The following is a 25,154-nucleotide window of genomic DNA, read 5'->3' on the forward strand; positions in this document are numbered from 1 at the left end:
AGCTGCTTTATTTTTTACTGCAGTGTGTTTTGAAAGAGACTACATCATAATTCATCTTACTAGCCTCAAACGTGTCTCCTTTGCCAGGACTCACCTCTGCACAAAGCCCTCTTTTGGGTAGCTGTGGCTGTGCTGCAGCTTGATGAAGTCAACTTGTATTCAGCAGGCACGGCACTTCTTGAACAAAACCTGCATACTTTAGATAGTCTCCGTATATTCAATGACAAGGTAAGCAAGCTTTCCCTTGAGGTTCCTAGATTACTCAAATTTAGAATACTCTTCCATCTTTTATTGTTGCTATTCTTTTAAAATCACAAGAAGTCCATAACTTAAATATGAATTTCTTTAATGTAACTTATTGCGAGTATATTTCCTTACCAGCTCATAAAGAACTATGTAAACTCAAATGCATATTTTTTATACAAAAATAGCAAAAAAAAAAACAAAAAAAAAGTACTGGCCTAATACTAGTAGAATTCCAGAATAAGGATAAATAATACATGATTATCCTTATAGAATGAGGATAAATAATACATGGTAATAATAGCTACCATGCCAGGCTATATGCTAAGCACTATTATTTTTAATTTTCATAACCTTAAGGTAAAGGTTAGCATTCTCTGCCACCCATTTCACAAGTGAAGAAATAATATAAAAGTAATCTTATTTTTACTTAATAATGCCACTTAATGAAAAATAGGTATAATTCATAGTAGATAAGGAAGCTGGAGAGTCTAAAGGAAACTTTTGGGTACTTAATTTTACTAGTTTTTTCCTTCTGTCTAATCTTACTTTAAAATATACCATTAGTGGCCAGGAATTGTGGTTCACACCTGTAATCCCAGCACTTTGAGAGGCCAAGACAGGTGGATCAGTTGAGCTCAGGAGTTAGAGACCAGCCTGGGCAACATGGCAAAACCCCATCTCTACAAAAAAGGCAAAAATTAGCTGGGCATGGTAGCATGCATCTGTAATCCCAGCTACTTGGGAGGTGAGGTAGGAGGATTGCTTGAGTCTGAGAAGCAGAGCTTGCAATGAGCTGAGATCACACCACTGCACTCCAACTTGGGCAACAGAGCGCGACCCTGTCTCCAAAAAAAAAAATGTGTGTATACATATATTATACACACACATATATATGTAATGTATGTGCATACATATATAAAGTGTGTGTGTGTGTGTGTATATAAAAAACATATATAAAATCCAACTCTAGTTAAGGTTAATAAATGTTAGGAGGGGTGCTAGTGGTGTGTGTGTGTATGTGTGTATATATATGAACATGGGCAAGTTTGTTGCGGGATCTGGCCAGCAGCCTGCAATGCAACGGGGCTCGCTCTTTGTTCCCAGGCAGATTGGCAGGTCGAGAAATAATAGACACACACAAGATAGTAAAAGCTGGGTCCAGGGGGGTCACCGCCTTCTGGTCCTGTGATGCCGTCAATGCACTGGATGTACCAGCATTTATTATTAAGTTTAGTGAGGGCGGGGGTAGGTTAGTGAGGGATTTAGGGTCATTTGATTATGAGGTGAGATGGTCACATGGGGTGAAAGTAATTCTTTAACATAGTATCTGTATGCAGAAGTACAGTATACAGAGATAAGAATTTATAATACAGTGTGTGCATCAGTAATTTCTAACAGAGCCTTAAAACAGAAGCACAGTCTCTCCATAACCTCTGATTAGTAAGATATTAATCAGCAGTAACAGTTGCAGCAAAAGCTGGTTACAAACAATCCATAGAAACAGGATGTGAAGCTAGACAACCTGTTAGACCAGAAATTCTCAGAAGGGAGTATGCCTTAACCCTAAAGAGGCCTAGAAGAGCTGTGGCAAGATGAGGGCATTTATAGCCCTATCTTACCCATATGAACAGGCACCCCTCATGTGTCCGTTTATAGGCTCTCCACAAGGGTCGCATTCCATTCCTAGAGCTATGAACATCTGCTTTTCTGGGATAGGAATCTTGGTGATGTGAAACCTCCCTGACTGCACATCTGTTCATAGGCTCTCTGCAGGGGGAAAGCACATCACATGCTGTTGGCTCATTCTGGCAGTCCATCCTGGCATTTTCTTTACACAATCCTGCATGCAATTTTGTATTTACAATAATCAGGAGCATTTCCTCTTTGATTCTGTAGCAATAGTTTCAGGGGTCTCCCTACACAAGTTACTTCTTAGTTCCTTTCTAATTTGTAAAATGGAGATCTGATTGGGGTTGGATTTTAGTTCATAGAGAATAGAGGAGAGAATAAAATAGTGTGAAATTATGTCCCTTTTGTCTTTGGATAAAAATGGGAAGTGTCTAGGAGAAAAGAGGGGAATGTTTTTAAAAGAATGTGTATATACAATGAGATGTGCCTGAAGTGAAATTAACTGAACTGTGGGTAGAAAGAACAGGATTATGGTTTTAAGTGTAAAGATACTTGGTCTAAACATTATTAGTTCAGACTACCAGGTGTAGTGTGAACCTGAAACAGCTATGGGTCTGAGATATATGGACACAAAATTTTAGGAGTAGGAGGTCTTATGGAGTTTATTAATCAGACCTCCATTTTGCAAATTAGAAAGGAACTAAGAAGTTAAGTCACTTGCCCGTGTTTGTACATCTGTTTTGAGACTAGAACCCCTCTTTCCTAATTCTCATTGCCCTTTTTCTAGAACTATTTTGGGACAATGGTGGTCAGTGATATCTAGTTGTTGGCTATTTATATGTTAAGAATATTTGCAGATTGGCTGGGTGCAGTGGCTCATGCTTGTAATTCCAGCACTCTGGGAGGCCGAGTTGGGAGGATCACTTCAGGTCAGGAGTTTGAGACCAGCCTGGCCAACATTGTGAAACCCTGTCTCTACTAAAAATACAAAAATTAGCCACGGTGGCACGTGTTTGTAATTCCAGTCACCTGGCAGGCTGAGGTGGGAGGATCACTTGAACCCAGGAGGTTGCAGTGAGCCAAGATGGTGCCACTGCACTCCAGCCGGGGCAACAGAGTGAGACTCCGTCTCAAAAAAAAGAGTATTTGCAAATGGAGCATTGCAAATGGGGCGTCTGCCTCGGTATTTTCATCTTCAGAACAGCCCAGTAGCAGGCGCTAATACTGATTCTGGTGCCCTTAGGATGCTAGGCATCAAGAGTTAATAAGCATGTTAAAAGTCACCAGGATGTAAATTGACAGTTATTTATTTTGTATTGTAAATAAAAGTGATTTCATCTTCCACCATCTTCTTATTCATATGTTTGACTGTCTTGCATCAGTTAATTTGTAGTAGCTAAAATGTTCTGTGGTTTTTCTGCAGTCAACTGAAAATAATTTCTCTCAGATTGAAAGGATTACTTATCTTGTCATACTATTGAACACAAAAACCAATTAAGTGAGCCTTTAAAGAAAGCTACTGTGTGAACCTCATCAACCATCTCATGATTATCTTTAATAGAGTCCAGAGGAAGTATTTATGGCAATCCGGAATCCTCTGGAGTGGCACTGCAAGCAAATGGATCATTTTGTTGGACTCAATTTCAACTCTAACTTTAACTTTGCATTGGTTGGACACCTTTTAAAAGGTAAAAGCCTATGTTAGAATATTTTTATGAAATAGTATTAAGAAACCAAAAGTAATTTGAGTAAGTGATTACTTGAAATAAATTGAAGTAAGTTAGCCCATATGTCTTACTTTAAATGCAAACTAGGCCGGGCGTGGTGGCTTACGTCTGTAATACCAACACTTTGGGAGGCTGAGGCAGGAGGATCACTTGAGGCTAGGAGTTTGAGACCAGCCTGGGCAACATAGTGAGACTTCATCTCTACAGAAAAAAATTAGCCAGACACGATGGCACGTGCTTGTAGTCCCAGCTACTTAGGAGGCATAGATGGGAGGATTGCTTGAGCCTGGGAAGTCGAGGCTACAGTGAGCCATGATCACACCACTGCACTCAACCTAGGTAACAGAGTGAGACTTTGTCTCAATAAATAAATAAATAAATGCAAACTATATCTGTCCTAATGAGTTGTGTTTTGTTCAATATGTGTTTTATGAGAGCCTCATTTCCATATCAAATATCATATTTGCCTGAAAAATCAAAGAGTTTATTCTGGCTGGGTATGGTGGCTCAAACCTGTAGTCCCAGCACTCTGGCAGGCCGAAGCAGAAGGATCAAGTCTTGAGCTCAGGAGTTTGAGACCAGCCTGGGCAATATGGTGAAACCCCCTTTCTACAAAAAATACAAAACATTAGCGAGGTGTGGTGGCACATGCCTGTAGTCCCAGCTACTTGGGAGGCTGAGGAGGGAGAATCACTTGAGCCCAGGAGGTCAAGTCTGCAGTGGAACATGATCATGCCACTACACTCCAGCCCGGGTGACAGAGTGAGACCCTGCCTCAAAAAAAAAAGACCACAGAGTTGATTCCTAAAAAACCTACATACTGAGTCTTATAATAGCTGTATTATTATTAATAGTAACAATACCTAAGTGTCTTACTGATTTTCAAAATAAAACAGACTGTAAATCACTGAGTGTTATTTGAATAATTTATATTAGAAAATGTTAAGAGATGATCACAGATTTTCTTCAACCTGTTTATAGTTTATTGTTGATTAATACTATTATTTTATACCATTGTATCTCACCTTTCTGGTACCCTATCCTCACCCCTTTCTATATTGCTTATAGCCAGTGATCTCCAGCTATTCCTCAGAGCCAGCTCATTCACTTCCTAACCTGGTTTTATTCCCCATTGCTGACTTCACAGCCTGTTAACTTTGGTTCATTAACATGGGGCAGTCATGGCCAGAGACTGCAGTTAATAGGAACAGCATGTAGTGGTGGGTCAGAAGCAAAGCAGGGTAAAGTAAGACCTGGGAGAAGGAGCTGGCATGAACCCCAGTGGTCTCAGCAGTGGATTTGGCCACAATAGAGATTCAAGCTATAGCTTGAGTCAACAATTTTGTATCAATTTAAATCTTAGGCTTGAGGGACCATGGAGATTCCCCCAGTTTTTATGAGAGAGAGAGAGAGAGATGCATACACCCACTACTATGAATGTATGCATTTGATTTCACTTTCTTAGGAAATTTCTACAAAAAATATTGACAGTGTTAATCTCTAAGGTCAGTAGGGATTTCTCAAAAAATACTACGCTTACTAAAGGATACCAAGATAAGTAATTGCAACTGGGCTAATAAAGTGCTTACTTATTCTTTATATCTAGAAGAATACCAGGCTGGGCACAGCGGCTCACGCCTGTAATCCCAACACTTTGGGAGGCTGAGGCAGGCGGATTGCTTGAGGCCAAGAGTTCAAGACCAGCCTGGCCAACATGGTGAAACCCCATCTCTACTAAAAATGCAAAAATTAGCCAGGTGAGGTGGTGCACACCTGTAGTTCCAGCCACTCAGGAGGCTGAGGCACAAGAATTGCTTGAACCTGGGAGGCAGAGGTTGCAGTGAGCCAAGATCCTACCACTGCACTCCAGCCTGTGTGACAGAGTGAGACTCTGTCTTAAAAGACAAGAATACCAGATACTTTCCATGTTCAAATCACCTATTTTTAAATGGGGGTAGCATTAATGATTAAAAGCTGGCCAAAGATCAAATTTATCCTCTAATCAACCCTATTTTTTGGGCTGTTAGAGCATATACTTCCTATGTCATCAGGTTTTCTTTTAATTAAAAGTGTTTTTGTAAAATAACTCTATTTTCAAAAGAAATCTTAAGGAGAATTCTAATACATAGATTTTTTTTTTAATACCTGTGCTGCTTTAGGAAATAGAAGATCTGAAAGACTATCATGTTTTTTAATTTTCCTTTTCCTGGAGTACTATAGAGTTCTAGGGAATATTATTATATTCTACACATTTTTGGTACTTAATCTTATACATAGTTAATTATTCACATTCACATATGTATGTTTTACCTTCCCAAATGGCTATTCTTGGAAAGTAGGAGTTATACTTCCTTTCCTTGCAGAGTTGTTAGTCAAAGGGAAGAAGACCTCAGCAGATACTTGTTCAAAAAATTAATTCTTACTTGTTTGTTTGTTTTTTTGTAGGGTACAGGCATCCTTCACCTGCCATTGTTGCAAGAACAGTCAGAATTTTACATACACTACTAACTCTGGTTAACAAACACAGGAATTGTGACAAATTTGAAGTGAATACACAGAGCGTGGCCTACTTAGCAGGTAAAAACACAAAATAAACAAAATTAATCTTGCTACAGCTATATGTAAGGATCACCCCAAAAGTGCAAATACCTATAGGTTTTTGGCGATTGCTTGGCAGAGTAGAAAGTTCACAATCTAGTCCTTTAGTGATTAAAATTTTGAGAGTTTTGCCAGAACATTTTTCTGTAGGAATAAATTTAATTCCCATTAAAATCTGAAATGTGTTCCCTTGGTCATCTTTGGTTCAGGACACAACAGCGGCTCTCTGTTATCCGTCATAAAATCTGAATGCTTCAGTCTAGCATCCTGGGCCCTTAAATAGCCTTCTCAGTTCTGTTATCTTTCTCCAGATTTCATGAGCTTCATTTTTTATCACCACTCCAAATGGATGAGCTATTTTAAGCTAATCTACTTGCCATCTCCTACAAGGGACTGCCTCTTCAATATTCATTCCTTATGTGATTTTATCTGGAATGTCTGCCCTATCCCCACCATTCCATTAAAGCCTCCTGTTTGCTCTTATCTGATTTTTGTTTCTCTACTCAGCAACACTTAGCACTTATGTACAATTCTTGAATGTAGTTGTTTGATGGAAAGTGCTGATTCTCAGTTTCACAGACTTCTGTTTGTTCAACTTTTTTGTTTGAACCATATCACCTTGAGCAAATCATTTAACATCTCTGTATTTGTTCTCACTCAACTTAATAATACCTGCCCTGCCTACTTTGTGTTTGTTAAAATCAAATGTACATTAAAGCACTTGGAAAATAAAAGATGCTTATTAAATCTCTTTGTATATTTCATGTTTATGTAGTCTTCCAAAATATGTGCACATTTAACAGGTATTATCCTCTTTAGGAGACTGTAAGTTCATCCTGTTTTAAGTCACACTTGTGATTTGTTAAATTTTTTAACCTACCACCATTTTCCTTTTAGCTTTACTTACAGTGTCTGAAGAAGTTCGAAGTCGCTGCAGCCTAAAACATAGAAAGTCACTTCTTCTTAGTGATGTTTCCATGGAAAATGTTCCTATGGATACATATCCCATTCATCATGGTGATCCTACCTATAGGTAAGTGGATTTACTCTCCTATAATCAAGTTTCAGTGTTCCAACTAATGGAGGCAAGCAGCAGAGTAATCTAGAAGGTAATATGGGAGAAATCTAGAGTTGGCCTAGGAAGAGTGTGTAAGTCAAAACTCATTTTATAAATGTGTAGTATTTTATGTGGGTTAGTAGGAAAGTTATTCTTCCAGTCTAATTGTGCTAATGTTAACATTAGTTTGCCTGTGAAGCACAGACCAATTGAACAATGAAAAGAGACGCTCTTGAAAAATATTAGGTTGTGGGGGAAGGACCTGGGGAAAAAAACTAACGCAAAATATAAACAACACATTACGTGCTTGGATAGAGAACGAATCTATACAGATTTGTAAAAATACAGACATACTAACACGTTTGTTGTATTTACTCATATGTTATTTAATGTTTTCTATAATGTAGATTTAGATGGTCAAAATTATATCTGTTATACATGGTTTTGGGTAATATATTTTTCAGTATAATTTGGAGAAATTTCATGAAAATGGCATCGTTGGGGGATTTTTCTGTATTTTCAACTAAAAAAAATTTCTTTAAGGTTTAGGGACAGTGTTGAATGTAGAAAAGTTATCTTCTGTTCGCAAAACTCATATCATTCCATTTATCAACATCCTGCTTTTTGATAAAAAGACTTCAACAATTTCCTTAAGATTCTAACAATGTATGCAAAAATTTTTCAAACGTACTTGGTATTCAGTAGTCTTACTTTTGTCAGTCCCATTATTATATTACTTTGAGATATGCCCTTTTTGTTATAGAAAGAGTAAAATAGTTTGCCTGTGTTCCCCTGTCAAAACTATAAATTAATGTCTGATTTTCTTGGTTTTTAAACAGTTGCCTGTTTAGACTTGATTTTTTCTGATTTAAAAAAAAAATCAGTGCAATAAGTTCAAGGTCGTTTATCAGCATAATTACAGTTAATAACAATGCATTTTATACTTGAAAATTGCTACAAGAGTAGATTTTAAGTATTCTCACCACAAAAGATAAATATATGAGGTAATACATATGTTAATTAGCTTGATTTAGCCATTCTACAATGTAAACATATTTTATTTATTTTTATTTATTAATTTTCTTGGAGACAGAGTCTCACTCTGTCGTGTAGGCTGGAGTGCAATGGCACAATCTCAGCTCACTACAACCTCCGCCTCTTGGGTTCAAGTGATTCTCCTGCTTCATCCTCCTGAGTAGCTGGGATTACAGGCGCACACCACCATGCCCAGCTATTTTTTGTATTTTTGTAGAGATGACGTTTCACCGTGTTGGGCAAGCTGGTCTTGAACTCCTGAACTCAGGTGATCCACCCGCCTTGGCCTCCCAAAGTGCTGGGATTACAGGCATGAGCCACAGCGCCCAGCCAATGTAAACGTATTTTAAAACATAATGTTGTACACCAAGCTTGTCAAACCCATGGCCCGCAGGCTGCACCCAGCCCCGGAGGGCTTTGAATGCAGCCCAACACAAATTTGTAAACTTTCTTAAAACATTATGAGATTTTTGCAATTTTTTTTTTAAGCTCATCATCTGTAGTTAGTGTTAGTGTATTTTATGTGTGGCCGGGAATATTCTTCTAATTCCACTGTGGCCCAGGGAAGCTAAAAGATTGGACACCCCTGTTGCTGTACCTTTTTATTTGTCAGCTTTTAACAATTGCAGTACAGTTCTTTTTGCTCAGCATTTGGTGAGTTCAGTACTCACCAAATGTACTATGTACAAGATACTATGGCAAGAAAGTTGATAATTCCTGGGGATACAACAAGAGTTTGTACCCTAAAGCCCTTTAAAGTACAGTTTTAAAATTAATTGATTGCTGTTGTTAGGAAATAGGACAGCCACTTGGAAGGAGCAAACAATGGTTATATTTGTCACCATGTTAATTAATTTTTCTCTATTGTTTTAATCTTTCAGGACACTAAAGGAGACTCAGCCATGGTCCTCTCCCAAAGGTTCTGAAGGATACCTTGCAGCCACCTATCCAACTGTCGGCCAGACCAGTCCCCGAGCCAGGAAATCCATGAGCTTGGACATGGGGCAGCCTTCTCAGGCCAACACTAAGAAGTTGCTTGGTTAGTTTATCTAAATTATGTAGTTTTTTTTATTATTTAAAAAAATAGATATTTTTACTCTTGGAAAATTATTTGAAATTGCAAGATTATCAAAATTTTCCATCTCAATGTAGCAAAGTTTTTGATGCCATTTAAAAGAGAGTTTGATAGCTCAGTTAAGCATTATAAGTTGAGATAGAGAAATGAGAATGGGGCCTTGAAACGGTTTTTTCTGCATCTTAGACTATTATGACTCTCCTTATTTTGTTTTGCCTTGGCTGGTCAGCAGGGAATGGAACTCTGAGACATATTAGATAAACACCTATAAGAAAGCAAGAGTCTTGCTGCACTCAGGGGATTTAATGATATACTGTAATACTTCCCAAAATTATCGTCTGAGAGAATATGTGAATATGGTATGAAGCTATAATAGTACTATTTGCCATGCTTTCTTTGAAAAGACAATAAGACATGTTTTTCAGTTACTGAAAGAAAATAGGATTCTTTTTTTTTTTTTTTTTTTGAGATGGAGTCTTGTGTTCACCCAGGCTGGAGTGCAGTGGCACAATCTCAGCTCACTGCAACCTCTGCCTCCTGGGTTCAAGCAATTCTCCTGCCTCAGCCTCCATAGTAGCTGGGATTACAGGCACACATCACCACATCTGGCTAATTTTTGCATTTTTAGTAGAGATGGGATTTTCCCATGTTGGCCAGGCTAGTCTTGAACTCCTGACCTCAGGTGATCCGCCCTCCTCGGCCTCCCAAAGTCCTGAGGTTACAGGCATGAGCCACCTTGCCCAGCCAGAAGATAGGATTCTTGAAATTAAGATTGCTCAGTTACATCAACATTTATAGAATTTTTGTCTCTGAGAAGTACACCTAAAACGCTGCGAGACTCATTTCCATTTTAGTAACTGAAAGTAAATGAATGAAAGAACCCAGTAGGCCAGATGCAGTGGCTCACACCCATAATCCCAGTACTTTGGGGGACTCAGGTGGGAGGATTGCTTGAGTCCAGGAGTTCAAGACCAGCCTGGGCAACATGACAAAACCCATCTCTACAAAAAATACAAAACTTAGCTAGGCATGGTGACAAGCACCTGTAGTCCCAGCTACTCACGAAGATCACTTGAGCCCAGGAGGCAGGGGTAGCAGTGAGCCAAGATTGCACCACTGCACTCTAGCCTGGGTGACAGAGTGAGACCCTGACTCCAAACAAACAAACAAAAACACTGATCTTACATTGCTGCTCAGAGGAAATGCAGAGATGTTCTTCTGTTCCATTGGGTAAAATTGTAATTGTTACTGGAATACATTGCGATCTATATTTCAGTGGCCAACACTGTGAATAGTTCAACAGATTTCAGTTATCCATGCAAACATATTTAATATCTTTAGATATTAGAAGAATGTTTGTGTTCATAAGGAAATTAGTGAACAAACAACAAATTGTAACATAAATAACCTGCCAGTAAACCATGAAAGAAATAGAAACCGTGAATGTCAATCACGGTTACTAGCCACATAGGTGTGTTACTGTTGTTGAGTTCCCTTCTGTTAGTACCTTGCCATAAGTAATCTTTTAGGAGTTTCCTGGTTACTTTGTGTTTTGTAATTCTGGATTTTCATGCCAATGAAGTTGTAAATGAAAAACTAACCTCAGAAAAAAATGTAGTATTGAATTCGTTCAACCCATGTACTAAGTGAAAAAGATATGGTAACTGCCCTGGAAGAGTTTGTAATTTGTGTCCAAGACTTATAATCAGCCAATCACAACAGCAATTCCAGGTGCCATTACAATGATATGTCTTAATGGAGGAAACTGGAGATCTGGGGAAATTAGAAGAAAAAAAAACTGCAGCGAGGAGATAACATTTGAGCTGTGTCCTAAAGATTTAATATATGCTTGCTAAATAGACAACAGGATAAGTAGGGGTGTATGTTTAAGGGCAGTGGGGAATAGCAAGAGTAAAGAAAAGGCAGGAAAGCAACATGATACATCATGGCGTCATGGGGAATGGGGTAGGAAATGAGATGAGAAGAAGGATTAGAACTCGATTGGAAATGACTGTGTGCCATGATAAGAGATTTTTCCTTTATCACACATTCAGCTGAGCTATTTAAGTAGGGGAAGAACATGACCAAATTTTAATTTTCGCCAAGTTTTTCTAACAGCAATGTGGAGAGACAAGAACAGATTTTTAGCAAGGGAACCATTTAATAAAATTGATATAGCAGTCCAAGTAAAAAAAAAAAAAAAAAAAAATGGTGTGGACCCCGCACTAAGGCAGACGCAATGAGAGAATGGAGAAGAACCAGCAGGTTTGGAGCTGGGCATAATGGTACACACCTATAGTCCCAGGAACTCAGGAGACCAAGGCAGGAGGATTGTTTGAGGCTGACCTGGGCAGCATAGTCAGACCCTGTCTCAAAAAAAACAAAAATCAGGTTTGGAGTAGGTTTCTGAAGTAGAATGGACATGACTTAGTGACCAATTGTTACAGGTGGGGAAGGGGAGAAGATCGTGAAGGATGTCAGAAGTTTTTAGTTTTAAAAACTGTCTGGATAGTGATTCCATTCATAGAGATCAGGACTAATATGTTTACAGTACATGATAAATTTAGGTTGGTTGATTATATTGGAATATTTTCAAGACATCTAGGAGTATATAACTAAGAGATAAACGACAAGATGTACCTGGAATTCAGGAAGAAAGTAGATGAGTAAACATTTAGAATTGATTAGCTCACAGATAGTTGAAGCTATGGAAGCAGAATGAGATCTTCCAGGAAGAATGCAGAGAATAAAACAAAAAGGACAAGTGAGAAAGGAAGGAAAACTAAATGTAGAAAGTAGTGTCCCAATCTCATGGAGTATGGAAAGCACTGACTGGTTTTAGAAAACCTGAGTTTTCCATCTGGTCATTGTCTAGATCCCTAGCCATGCTGCCTCAGACTAATTACTTAACTGCTCATGGCTTCATCGGTGTACATGTGCATGAAACGAAAAAGCTGGACTAGATCCCTTTGGGCTGTTAAATTATTTGGCCTTGGTATTTATGACTATTATGAATAGTTATTCGTGTTAATTCTTGAGGTAATAGACTTTGTATTTCTCAAGTGTTAAATTGTCAGATTTTATTATATTGGCTTTAATTCTGGCTTTAAAAAAGTAATACTGTTGGCCGGGCCTGGTGGCTCATGCCTGTAATCCCAGCACTTTGGGGAGACCAAGGCAGGTGGATCGCTTGAGCCCAGGAGTTCGAGACCAGGCTGGGCAACATGGAGAAACCCTGTCTGTACTAAAAATAGAAAAATCAGCTGGGTGTGGTAGTGTGCGCCTGTAGTCCCAGCTACTGGGGAGGCTGATGTGGGAAGATCATCTGAGCCCAGGACGCGGAGGTTACAGTGAGCTGAGATCATATCACTGCACTCTAACCTGGGCCACAGAGCGAGACCCTGTCCAAAAAAAAAAATAGTGTTAATACATGATTACATGAATAGAGAAACTAAAAGCCAAGTGGGAGATAATGCTACTTGCTATTTTTGAAGCATCTCCCAGTGTATCTGGTTTTTAGTATTTTCAGGCATGCATATCTTTTTTTCAAAGCTTAAAAAATTAAAATCAAACTCTGCTTTTTTCCTAAGCTTGGAAATTACTCATGTATTAATGAGTAGTTCTTGCCACCAGCAGCATTTTTTAAACCGAAAAGACTGGTCAGACATAGTTGACCTTTGGTACTGAATAATGCCTACCCTTGTATTTATTATCAGTTATCATATTTGTTGATTTACCTCCAGTGTAGTTTGGTTTACCTCCAGTGTACAGAATATAATCTCAGTTTAATTTGCACCAGTAAGGTGCATCCTATCCTGAAACGGAAAGCTATGGGAACAAAACCCTTTGAGAAGATGGAAAATAAAGGAAAGAAACTGCTCCAGGGATATATTAGAGCTTTCTTTGAGTCCTAAGTGAAAGCTTAAACACTTTATGTCCAAACATTTTCTTTTTAGTATATTCCCATTTATACCATTTATAGACATTGTGGTTAATGAACTTCCATATTCTGTAACTTTTGTTTATAGGAACAAGGAAAAGTTTTGATCACTTGATATCAGACACAAAGGCTCCTAAAAGGCAAGAAATGGAATCAGGGATCACAACACCCCCCAAAATGAGGAGAGTAGCAGAAACTGATTATGAAATGGGTGAGAAACAAAGTATTGATCTAGATCGTTGAAAATAAGGTGGGAGAGTACATGAAAGTCATGTTTATTTTCCAGCTATTTCTTAGAATCTTTAGAATGAAATATAGAAACATTTACCATTTCTCAAAAGATAAACTCTACCATTCTTAAAATGACAGTTATCTTGAAGCTTGTGTAAAAAATAGTCATATATATTATATACAACATTGTAAATAAGTAACCAAAACTTTTGTATAGGTGAATAGTAATTCTATATGATGTTTATGTTAGTATTTAAAGTATCTACTAAAGAAAGCTGTTGAATTGTAGAAGTAACATTGAAATAGGTGAAGTGATTATCCAGGTGTTTGATTAATACAGCTGATCACATTAATTCCCTGTCTTACTGCAGAAACTCAGAGGATTTCCTCATCACAACAGCATCCACATTTACGTAAGGTTTCGGTGTCTGAATCAAATGTTCTCTTGGATGAAGAAGTACTTACTGATCCAAAAATCCAGGCGCTGCTTCTTACTGTTCTAGTAAGGATTTCCCCTTTTTGAGTCCCCCACCCTCAAATTTTTATTCCAGTCTACTTTTAGGAGGCCCTTAAATATTAGAAACATGAATAGGATACAGTCTTCTACTTCTCACCCAAACAGATAACATTTCAGCCACAAAGTAAAAATGTTGTGTGTTTACTTTTTTGCATCTTGGCAGGCTACACTGGTAAAATATACCACAGATGAGTTTGATCAACGAATTCTTTATGAATACTTAGCAGAGGCCAGTGTTGTGTTTCCCAAAGTATTTCCTGTTGTGTAAGTATCTCCTTTTGGTTTAATTAACCTTCGTGCCTGTCTTTAAGTCAAATGCTTACCCAGTAATGTGCACTGGTTGCAAAGAGGGCAAAATGAGATATTGTGATAGTGATTTTAGCTTTGAGACAGTAGATTTAATGAGGGTTAAGATTAGTTTTGACCTATTAGATCTATTAGAAAGTTTAAAAAAAACTGGTTTATTTAAGTGGTTTATTTTGATGATCATTGCTCATTTTCCTCACTTAGAAGCAAACTATTAGACTGCTATATCTAAATCAGCATACCTGTTTTGGTTTACTTTTTAGTAGAGCTTTTGTATTTATCCACATCTGAGTGAAAACGACATTGACCAAAAGAGGTGAATTTTATTCTCTCTTAAGGACTAAAAATATTAACCTCAAAGTATTCAAATTTAAATACCTCAGATAAATTCTTTTCCTGATCTAGGCCTTCTACATCATGTCATTATTTTCTTTTTTTTAACCTCATGTTAGAATTTTAGAGAGTTAGGACTCAGTTATTTTTATTAATGGAGTGTAGCCGGGTTGGAAATAATTTTTTTCATAAGTTTCAATTGGATCATGTATTTCACTCCCTCTAAACTATTTTGCTTTCCCTATTTGATCTGACTCAGCATTTTTTTAAAAGCTCTGATTAACATTAAATTTAATTTTTTATTTTCGTTTTGCACAGATCCTAAATTTAGTTTTAACTTCCTAAGTGCATGTCAGTATACAACAGATGGAAATAATACTAAAGCATGCTAAGTAGCAGACAGAGCCAACCTTGTCTTAAGCAAACATTTACCGTGTATGGCTACACACGGTTATATGACACTACCAGTTGTTTGTTTTCACCATTTCTTCCCTGGTGACTAAAAACAAAAGACAGACAAAAACAGACACACAAACATGTTCATTGTAGAAAATTTGGAAAATGAAGAAATGCCCCAGAAAGTAAAAAGCACTCATCTCCCTTCAATTTTAGCACATTATTCTGGGGAATGTATATTATGTTTTCCACTACATAATTTTGCTCTAAAATGTTCCTCTGTTGACTTTTTTTTTTAGGCATAATTTGTTGGACTCTAAGATCAACACCCTGTTATCACTGTGCCAAGATCCAAATCTGTTAAATCCAATCCATGGAATTGTGCAGAGTGTGGTGTACCATGAAGAATCCCCACCACAATACCAAACATCTTACCTGCAAAGTAAATAAATGTATCTGGAGAAGGATGGTTGATGAACTTGCTAACATGCGCACTGTTGTAGAATGCACTGACTACAGAATTCTTTATAAGGGATAGACTTGTTCATACTTTTATTTCCATATTCCATTTTTTACTCTCTCAATTGTATGTCCAATGTAACAGGTTGACAACTTTTTATACTGAGTATATTTGAGGTGGGTTTTAGTCGCTTTGACATATTCTAAAAACGTGTTTTCAACGTGTACATAGGGTTTACATATCATCAGCTATAAAACTTATTTAATTTCTATTACAATTAAAAGATATCTTGCTTGTTATAAGAGTGATATTTGATTTGTTACAGGTTTTGGTTTTAATGGCTTGTGGCGGTTTGCAGGACCCTTTTCAAAGGTAAGAAAATATATTTTTCTCTAACTTTTGGCAAAATGAAGGTTTCTGTTCAAATTAGTATGCTTGTTTTAAGAACACACAGTATGCTGAAAACCAGAATAATAATTCACAATAAACACATATGTTACTTTTGTAAAAAGTTTCTCATCACAAGGTTTTTTTCCAGGAAGCAGCACGGTGTGGGGGGGGTGTGTATTCACTTTTACAAACAAAGTCAGCTTATGCTTGACTTTTCAGAAGAGTATCATAAACCTCGGTGATACTTTTCTGCCACAGTCCCTTGTGTATTTGATAATCTTAATGCACATACTTAGATAGCTTATGACTAGCAAGGAGCATTACCATTTTATTTCCAGCCTATTAGATAAGATTCATTTCTCTCTGAATTTGTCCTCATTTGCTCCTATTCAGTTTTTTTCGTTTGTTTGTTTGTTTTTGTGAGACGGAGTCTCACTCTGTCTCTAGGCTGGAGTGCAATGGCGCAATCTTGGCTCACTGCAACCTTTGCCTCCCACGTTCGAGCAATTCTCCTTCCGCATCTCCCAAGTAGCTGAGACTACAGGCATGCACCACCACGCCCAGCTAATTTTTGTATTTTGGGTTTCACCATGTTGGCCAAGATGGTCTTGATCTCTTGACCTCATGATCTCCCCACCTCGGCCTCCCAAAGTACTGGAATTACAGGCATGAGCCACTGCACCTGGCCTCAGTTTGTTTTCTGATTGGCATTAGTTTATGTAGTGTTACATAATATGTATATAATCATTTCTCTGTATGTGGGCTTTTTCCAAATTGATCAAAGTTCCTTGAAGGCAGGATTTCTGTTTCTTCCCTTGAACAGTTCCTAGTGCAGTGTTTTAGATACAGGGGGTGCTGAATCAATATGAATTATATAAACCTTGTTCCAGTTTTTAAGAATTGGGTATTTTGTTTATTTCTTTTCACTATTACTGAATATCTGTTGACATGCAAAGGTTGTCACTTAAAAAATGGGCCTGAAGTTACAGAAATAGTATATCATACAGAAGTTTTTGCATTCTGATTGCCAGTAACCCTCTGAGCCCTTTACAGTGTCTAGTGATTAGAATCTAAATGGCAGCTGGAATGATGATGCTCTGCTCATTTTCTCTGTTTTGGAAAATTGACTAGACATCATTCCTGATGATTGTATTGCCTTAGTATTAAATTCAGTCTGTCTTGTGCATGGCTTTCAGAAAATGCAGGTTCATCTGGAAGCTTTAAGTGTAAGCTGAATAGACCTGCCTGTTGTAAGTCCTCTGGTAGTCTATAAATATTACTCTACTCCCCTTTTTTAATGGTAAGTAATACAAAGGAAGAAAAATAGTAAATTAAGTCCAAACAAAATTAATACCTTTTTGACTTCAGATGGGGATTTACTTAAAGAAAAGGAGCTAAAATAATTTCCTGGTTTTCATTACAGCAAACACAAATTCCAGACTATGCTGAGCTTATTGTTAAGTTTCTTGATGCCTTGATTGACACGTACCTGCCTGGAATTGATGAAGAAACCAGTGAGGAATCCCTCCTGACACCCACATCTCCTTACCCTCCTGCACTGCAGAGCCAGCTTAGTATCACTGCCAACCTTAACCTCTCTAATTCCATGACCTCACTTGCAACTTCCCAGCATTCCCCAGGTCAGTAAATGTGATCTTTACATGACTTTGAGCAACAGTATAAGATACCAACATTAGGAATTCTCTTGTGATCAGTTTATAGCAAATTTTGCTCCTTTTTCTTATGAGATTCACCTTACATTTCTTCTTTACCTTGTAACTGACTTGACTTTTGTTACTCTATAAAGCTTTCTACTTTCAGACAAGTTGTATGTAAGACAGTAAAATGTTAAAATGTCCACATGATATTCCAAGGTTGACAAGTTTCTAGAGTGTGGGCAGGAAGAGTAACTTAAAACACATTATTCTGTAAGTGAACAGAACTATAATTCCTTTACTAGATATACTAACATTGCCCTAAGGGCCTCTTTCCTCTGTCTCTGATACAGCATACTATATCAAAAAATAAAAATAAAAAGAAGAAGAAGAAACACAAAATCTATTAGGTACCTCACTTTCCTGCTGCCAACAATAACTCAACCATCCATAGACCATCCTGAAAATCTGGAAGTAAATAATCAAAAAAGTCATCTCAAGAAAATAACATCTTAAAGCCCATAAGCATATACATACCAATTCATAATGCAACTTAGATTTGAATACACTGAGAAATACTAATAGCTAATAGCTCAGGTGGGACTGAGATAAACAAGATGGCAGAAATGGCAAACCTACAGAACTCTGGACTCATTCAGTGTCATAGTGAATGGTTTCATACAACACTGGTTGACCCAGGAGGGTCATTATTCATTATAGAACTTAACACTATTGTGTGTGTTATGATGACAGTGAGTAATGAAGGAAAGCTTTTGTTATGGTCGTGTTTTCTATTTAGAAAGATACTCTTCTAAAATGGTTAAAAATAAAAGAAACTTTAGTTGTTTAAAGTTCCATTATCTGAAAAGTTCACTTATGAAACACATCATTCTATAAGGAAAAGTTACTATATATAGTTCTTTTAAGTGTTAGCATAAATTTAAAAAAATGACCTAACTATTCTGTGATGTTCAAGATCAATAAATAGAATTCCCAGTTTATGATCCCGGTTTTGCATGAACATTTCAATTTATGTAATTTTGAAGGTTCTAAAGAATTTTGCAATACCTAATTCATATTATAAACTATTACATAATTAACTGTATTCTATTAAATTCTGGTTAACAACAAAGCTTTGCTCAGCAGAGGAAACAAATTTTATTTCAACATTTGTCAGTCGCCTTACAGGTAATCCTTTTCTTCCCCCCAGAAATAAGAGAAGTCTAACTTTTTTCCCCATGTAACAAGGTTTGTTTGCCCTCTGCCTCTAACTCTCTAGTACAATGTTTCTGCAAGTGTGATCCCAGACCAACAGCATCATTTGGGAGCTTGTTAGAAATGCAGATGCTGGAGTTTCACCTCAGATCTGCACAAAAAACTCCAAGTAGAGCCCAGTCAGCAGTCAGTGTGTTAATAAATACCCCAGGCAATTCTTATGCACACTGGAATCGGAGAAGCACTGCCCTGGGGTCTGCTTCTGGTCTTGCCCGTTATCAGCATTTCAGCTGTGAAGGCCAGGGCAAAACTTAAAATTTACTTTTTTTACAGATACTGCAGCCACTGAATTCCTTGCTTTCTGCTTCCCCGCTGATAAACTCTTTAGCATTTTGGAGCTAGGGAACCATACAGGTAATTTAGTTTTAGGCTCACAATATCGTGTACGTTGGGGAGACTGAGTTTTAGAAGAGCTAGGTTAACTGCTTTATATAGTTCTTATCTAGAACCAAGTTCAGGCCCTTTTGTACTACATTCATTGCCTTCCATGTCTGTTGTCTGTCTGATTATCTATCTACTTTCCCTTCTCCTTCTCTATTTCCTTGTTTTTGTTTGTTTATTGCTAATTCATTACTTCTGTCTGCCTTGCCTTAAGCCCACCAGTTCTTTTTTGTCTGTGGGACTGTTTTCTGGGTTATTGAACAAAAGTTGAAAAGTTTTTAAAGTCTGCTTCATTTTAACCAAGCTTTTTGCCTTTTGGGCTACTAAATTTGTGTTAAACATGTCAAAAATGGTTAGTTTTTTTATTAAGTTTTTTTACCCAGTCTAATTGTTTGGGAAATTTCTGCCTATCTTTGCCCACTAATGGAGACAATAAAATAATCTGGATGAGAATAAAGAACCATTACAGGTTTCTCTGCTATTTGATTAGTTGCATATGTCCAGTGTTAATTGGCTATTTGCCAGATCATTTGCTTTGGTAAAACAGTCTTACTCTACAACCTCTTACTTAGAATTGTTTATTAAAATCAGAATAGGTTTTATGACTTTGGTTCCAGTTTCAAACTAATGGTGTCTCCTCCATTAACTCTCCAAAGATGAATAAATAGACTGCTACACCTTGGAAATCTCTGACTATACACAGAAGAGATGAGGAGGTTTAAAAGTAATAGAATTAAGTGGTATCATGGTGTTCAGCTCTTCCTGTCACTCAGTTGTGTGTCATTGGTTTGACAGTTTATTTTACTACATTCAGAGAAAGGGTTTATCTTTTCAAAAGTAACCTTACTCTCCCACAAAACCCATTTGTATCTCTAAATTGTGGGCTCATGTTCACAAAAGGATCCCAATTTATATGCCCCATCACTGAGTTTTTGTCATTTGCTCTTACAGAATAACTCTTAATGGTAAGAGTTGATCTTTTTGTTTGTAAATAGATGTATTGCTTCATATCTTTAGCTCCATCGAATCTTATATCCTTATCTCTTCTTTTTTTTTTTTTTTTTTGAGACGGAGTCTCGCTCTGTCACCCAGGCTGGAATGCAGCTGTGTGATCTCGACTCACTGCAACCTCCGCCTCCCAGGTTCACGCCATTCTCCTGCCTTAGCCTCCCAAGTAGCTGGAACTACAGGTGCCCGCCGACACGCCCCGCTAATTTTTTGTATTTTTAGTAGAGATGGGGTTTCACCATGTTAGCCAGGATGGTCTCGATCTCCTGACCTCGTGATCCGCCCACTTTGGCCTCCCAAAGTTCTGGGATTACAGACGTGAGCCACTGCACCCGGCCTTTTTTTTTTTTCCTTTGGAGACAGTGTCTCACTCAGTCGGCCACGCTGGAGTGCAGTGACGCAATCTTGGCTCACTGCAACCTCTGCCTCCTCGGTTCAAGTGATTCCCCTGCCTCAGCCTCCCTAGTAGCTGGAATTACAGGTGCACACCACCACGCCTGGCTAATTTTTGTATTTTTAGTAGAAATGGGGTTTCCCCATGTTGACCAGGCTGGTCTCGAACTCCTGACCTCAGGTGGTCCACCCATCTCAGCCTCCCAAAGTGCTGGGATTACAGGCGTGAGCCACAGCACTCAGCCACCTCATTTCTTTATGGCACTGAGTTTGCTTATATCAAAAAACCAAAAGAAAGTTGTCCAGATTCCTAACTCGGTCTGGTGTTTCAACTTTGCTATTTAGCTGTATAGAAACCAAAACATTATCTCCAGCAGCAAAGTCTCAAGCAGTAGTATTTAAAGAAGTTCTTTGTCACTCCCCAATATGGAGCATAAGTTTGATTTACCATCAAATTACCCAACATCAACCTACACTGAGATTTAAACAGATAAAGTTTCCATTGCCGTATTTCAAAAAGCAAATGTTGCTGATCGGCACGCATTCAATCCTTTGCTGCAAATGTTTCATGTCAATGCAAAACTCTTCATTCTAGATCTTTGGTGTTTAGCAGGATCAGCTACTAAGCTGTATTTTCTTTTGTCCAACATTTTCTGCTAGCAAATCAACAAAATAAGAGATTCATGAACCTCATCCTCTTCCCCCCTCATGCCCCTGCATTAGGTCTTACTTAAATAAAACATTTTGGTAGTATTTAATTAGTTACCAGCTTTGAGGAGAAGTGGTAGTCACTTACATAAAGCAGTTGTCTCTGAAAATGCATTCTTCTTGACAAATTAGCATAGCCTAATTCTCCGTCCTAAGGAGAGCTGTTTTACAAGTCCACATACAAAAGTACCTAAATAGTTGTCTTCTGAATCCCTCCCTAGTAGAAATTGAATTTGGCATCAGTGGAGCCAATGACTGCACCTGGGATTCAGTGCATATAGAATTGCATTCACTGTGACCCTTTAGCCAAATGGATGTAAGACTTTGGCTCTTAGGATTTTCTCAAACGCCAATAAGAGCATCCTGAAGAGAATCTATTTACTCTATGATATATAAGAATATTTCAGGTTTGATATTATGATCCTTATTAGGTCTAGTCTAGCTGAGCTGGACATGAATTGAAGAACCAGGATTAGAACTAGAAAATGAAACCCAGGCTGAGTGCAGTGGCTCACAACTGTAATCCTAGCACTTTTGGGAGGCCGAGGAAGGTGGATTGCTTGAGACCAGCCTGGGCAACATGATGAAACCCCATCTCTACAAAAATAGAAAACTTAGCCAGGCGTAGTGGCATGCATTTGTACATTTGTAGTCCCAGCTACTTGGGAGGCTGGGGTGGGAGGATCACCTGAGCCCGAGAGGTCAAGGCTGTGGTGGGCTGTGATCTTGCCACTGCACTCCTGCCTGGGATTGAGACCCTATCTCAAAAAAAAAAAAAAGGAAAGAAAGAAAATGAATTAAATAGGATCCATTTCCAAAGTATCAAAATTTGATATATACTTTATCAGGGTCTCCTGATATTCTTCAGAGGAGAATTGTTATAACTGAATTCAATAAACATTTGAATACCTATTTTGTAGGTGTATGTTAGGTGTATATTAGAATCCTTGGTCACCAGAGACTTGACAGTTTTTGCCCATGGATCTAGGAAGGAAAGTTATTTCTTTCCGATCCATGTTGTTTAACAAATTCTAAGTGTGCACTACTTTTTTTTATTTTAAATACAAGATTAATACTATAGTGCTCTGTAGAAAATACCAGAATTCCAGATACTTACCCTACATACATGTATTGTTTACTACATGCACGGGGCTCTTAGACCCAGGGGAGCCGAGGAGCTACCAGGGCATGATACCTGCCTTCAATAGAACCGGCAGTAGAATGTACATAGACAACTATTTTGACCTCTATTGTGATACCTGTCATGTTGTACCTGATAGTTCAAAGGTACATTTGGGTGTAAGGATCATGTAATAATTATGGCAAAAGTTTTATAACACATTTTTCACCTCAAAAATGTTTTTAAACAAAACAAGTAAATTTGTGATTTAATTTTTTTTTTTTTTGAGATGGAGTCTCGCTCTGTCACCCAGGCTGGAGTGCAGTGGCACAATCTCAGCTCACTGCAACCTCCGCCTCCCAGGATCAAGCAGTTCTCCTGCCTCAGCCTCCCGAGTAGCTGGGACTACAGGCACCCACTACCATGCCCAGCTAATTTTTGTATTTTTAGTAGAGATGGGGTTTCACCATATTGGCCAGGCTGGTCTCAAACTCCTGACCTTGTGATCCTCCCACCTCTGCCTCCCAAAGTGCTGGGATTACAGGCATGAGCCACTGCGCCTGGCCTAAATTCTTTTTTTACTAGGAAAAAGGCTTTAACTTTTTTTCGTTTGATTAGCTCATTTTACTGTTAGTATTGGTGCATGAATTTTTTAGAACAAGGACATACTTAGTTCATCGTTACTTTATATTCCTTTCTTCCATTTTTATTTCTGGGCTTCGTCCAAGCCTACCAGTCATCCTCTCACTTTGCTTCTGTAATGTAGACCTTCTTCCTGAGAAGCTGGCTAGATCAGGTAGTGATCATAACATTCCTAAACCAATAGTGCTGATAGCTCTCTGTATGGAGGGATATTTCATCCAAACCATTTCTCTAAACTTAGACTTAGCTCTGAGTCAGTAATACTTCTGTTTACTAGGTTTGAAATATCTCCCTCTTAGCTGGGCAAAGTGGCACGTGCTTGTGGTCCCAGCTCCTAGGGAGGCTGAGATGGGAGGATTGCTTGAGCCCAAGAGTTGAAGTCCAGCCTGGGCAACATCATGAGACCCCCATCTTTTAAAAGAAAAAAAAGAAATATCTCCCTTTTAGAAGAAACCTAAAGGTCTCTATTTTGAGGCCACTTAAGATCTCTGAAATGATTTTAATGTTTTAGAGAATTATTTATGGTATTACCTGACCTTTTTTTTTCACGATTTGTTTTCTTTTTCTTCGTTATTATCCTATGTTTAAGGGAGAAAAATAATTTTAAATTGAGTGATTTCTTGGTATAATTCTTGCTAATTTTTAAATCTAATTTTTAGCTTAATTCTTAATTTAAACTAAAATTCTTAATTTTAATATAAATGGTAAAAAAAATACATCTACAAAGTTGTAAGTTCTATCATTTATTTACCAATTGTAAAATTTAGGAAATTAATGGTCAGAGTTCAATAATTAAAACCAGATTCCTTCTGAAAACCAAGGAACATTATAATTATCTAGCGTCTAATTGTACTGCAGCCTTTTTTTAATCTTATGAACATCACTCACTTGTTTTTTTCTTCCATTCTTTGTAAAGCTTCTCTGCCTTGCTCTAAATCAGCAGTTTTCATGCACCTGTTCCCTCATCAAGGTACTCTTTACTTTCATCATCTTTGCACGAAAATACTGCTTACCCAACAACACTCATCCTGGGCACATAGCATGAGACTTTACTCACCGGTCCCTGTAAGCTCAGTCTGGCTTAGCCACTTTAGGAACTTGTAAAGCCACCACTTTATAAGGTCTTGGTACTTAACAGGAATTGCAGGGCCAGTGTGTGGCCTTAGTTAAGGAGCTGCTGATACCCACCCTGAACAATGAAGATGCAATCCCAGTCCTGGACTAACAAAGGCAGATTAATAAGAAACTCAAGAGAGAGTTAATAGAGAAAGAGCAGAATATGTGGTTTGATGAAGTTTTAGGTTAGAAAATAACTTGTTTTCCCCAAATAGAAAGCCAACCCTAGTGTTTCCTCAGAAATTAAAGCTGCCTGTCTATTCAATCACCTGTGGTTAAAAAAAGGAATATGACTGGGTGCAATGGCTCATGCCTATAATCACAGCACTTTGGGAGGCTGAGGCGGGCTTATCACTTGAATCCAGGAGTTCGAGACCAGCCTGGGTAACATGGCAAAACCCTCTCTCTACAAAAAATATGAAAAGCTGTTCACAGGGCTGAGGTGGGGAGGTTGAGGTGGTGGTGAGCCGAGATCGCACCACCGCACTCCAGCCTGAGTGACAGAGTGATATTCTGTCTCCAAAATACATATATATATGTATATATGATTTTATATATATATTTTTTATATATATATATATGCCTTTTCTTTTATTCACCTGTAATTATTATACAAAAAGATTACACCTAAACAGAAAAAGAAGTGTTAGCAGTTGGTGAAAATCGTTTTTAAAAATTCTTTTTTCTTTTTGAGACGGAGTCACTCTCTGTTGCCCAGGCTGGATGGAGTACAGTGGTGTGATCTCAGCTCACTGCAACCTCCACCTCCCCAGTTCAAGCTGTTCTCCTGCCTCAGCCTCCTGAGTAGCTGGAATTACAGGCATGTTCCACCAAGCCCGGCAAATTTTTTTTCTATTTTCAGTCGAGACGAGGTTTCACCATGTTGGCCAGGCTAGTCTCGAACTCCTGACCTCAA

At 38.0% G+C, this 25,154-nt stretch overlaps 1 protein-coding gene across 7 annotated transcripts in view; it reads left to right on the forward strand.

Moving 5' to 3' along the window:
- Positions 1-25,154, forward strand: part of NF1 (neurofibromin 1) — a 290,127-nt gene that overhangs the window by 255,378 nt on the left and 9,595 nt on the right. For all 7 annotated transcript variants that reach the window (XM_003912563.5, XM_003912562.5, XM_009190060.4 and 4 more), the window contains 11 exons: positions 88-228; positions 3,437-3,563; positions 6,048-6,179; positions 7,098-7,233; positions 9,174-9,331; positions 13,396-13,518; positions 13,910-14,040; positions 14,219-14,319; positions 15,390-15,532; positions 15,876-15,922; positions 17,364-17,580. In XM_003912563.5, the coding sequence (XP_003912612.3) occupies positions 88-228; positions 3,437-3,563; positions 6,048-6,179; positions 7,098-7,233; positions 9,174-9,331; positions 13,396-13,518; positions 13,910-14,040; positions 14,219-14,319; positions 15,390-15,532; positions 15,876-15,922; positions 17,364-17,580 (1,456 nt within the window). The remainder of the gene's footprint in view (positions 1-87; positions 229-3,436; positions 3,564-6,047; positions 6,180-7,097; positions 7,234-9,173; positions 9,332-13,395; positions 13,519-13,909; positions 14,041-14,218; positions 14,320-15,389; positions 15,533-15,875; positions 15,923-17,363; positions 17,581-25,154) is intronic.

This window comes from Papio anubis, chromosome 17 (genome assembly GCF_008728515.1).
Source record: "Papio anubis isolate 15944 chromosome 17, Panubis1.0, whole genome shotgun sequence".
Classification (NCBI taxonomy): domain Eukaryota; kingdom Metazoa; phylum Chordata; class Mammalia; order Primates; family Cercopithecidae; genus Papio; species Papio anubis.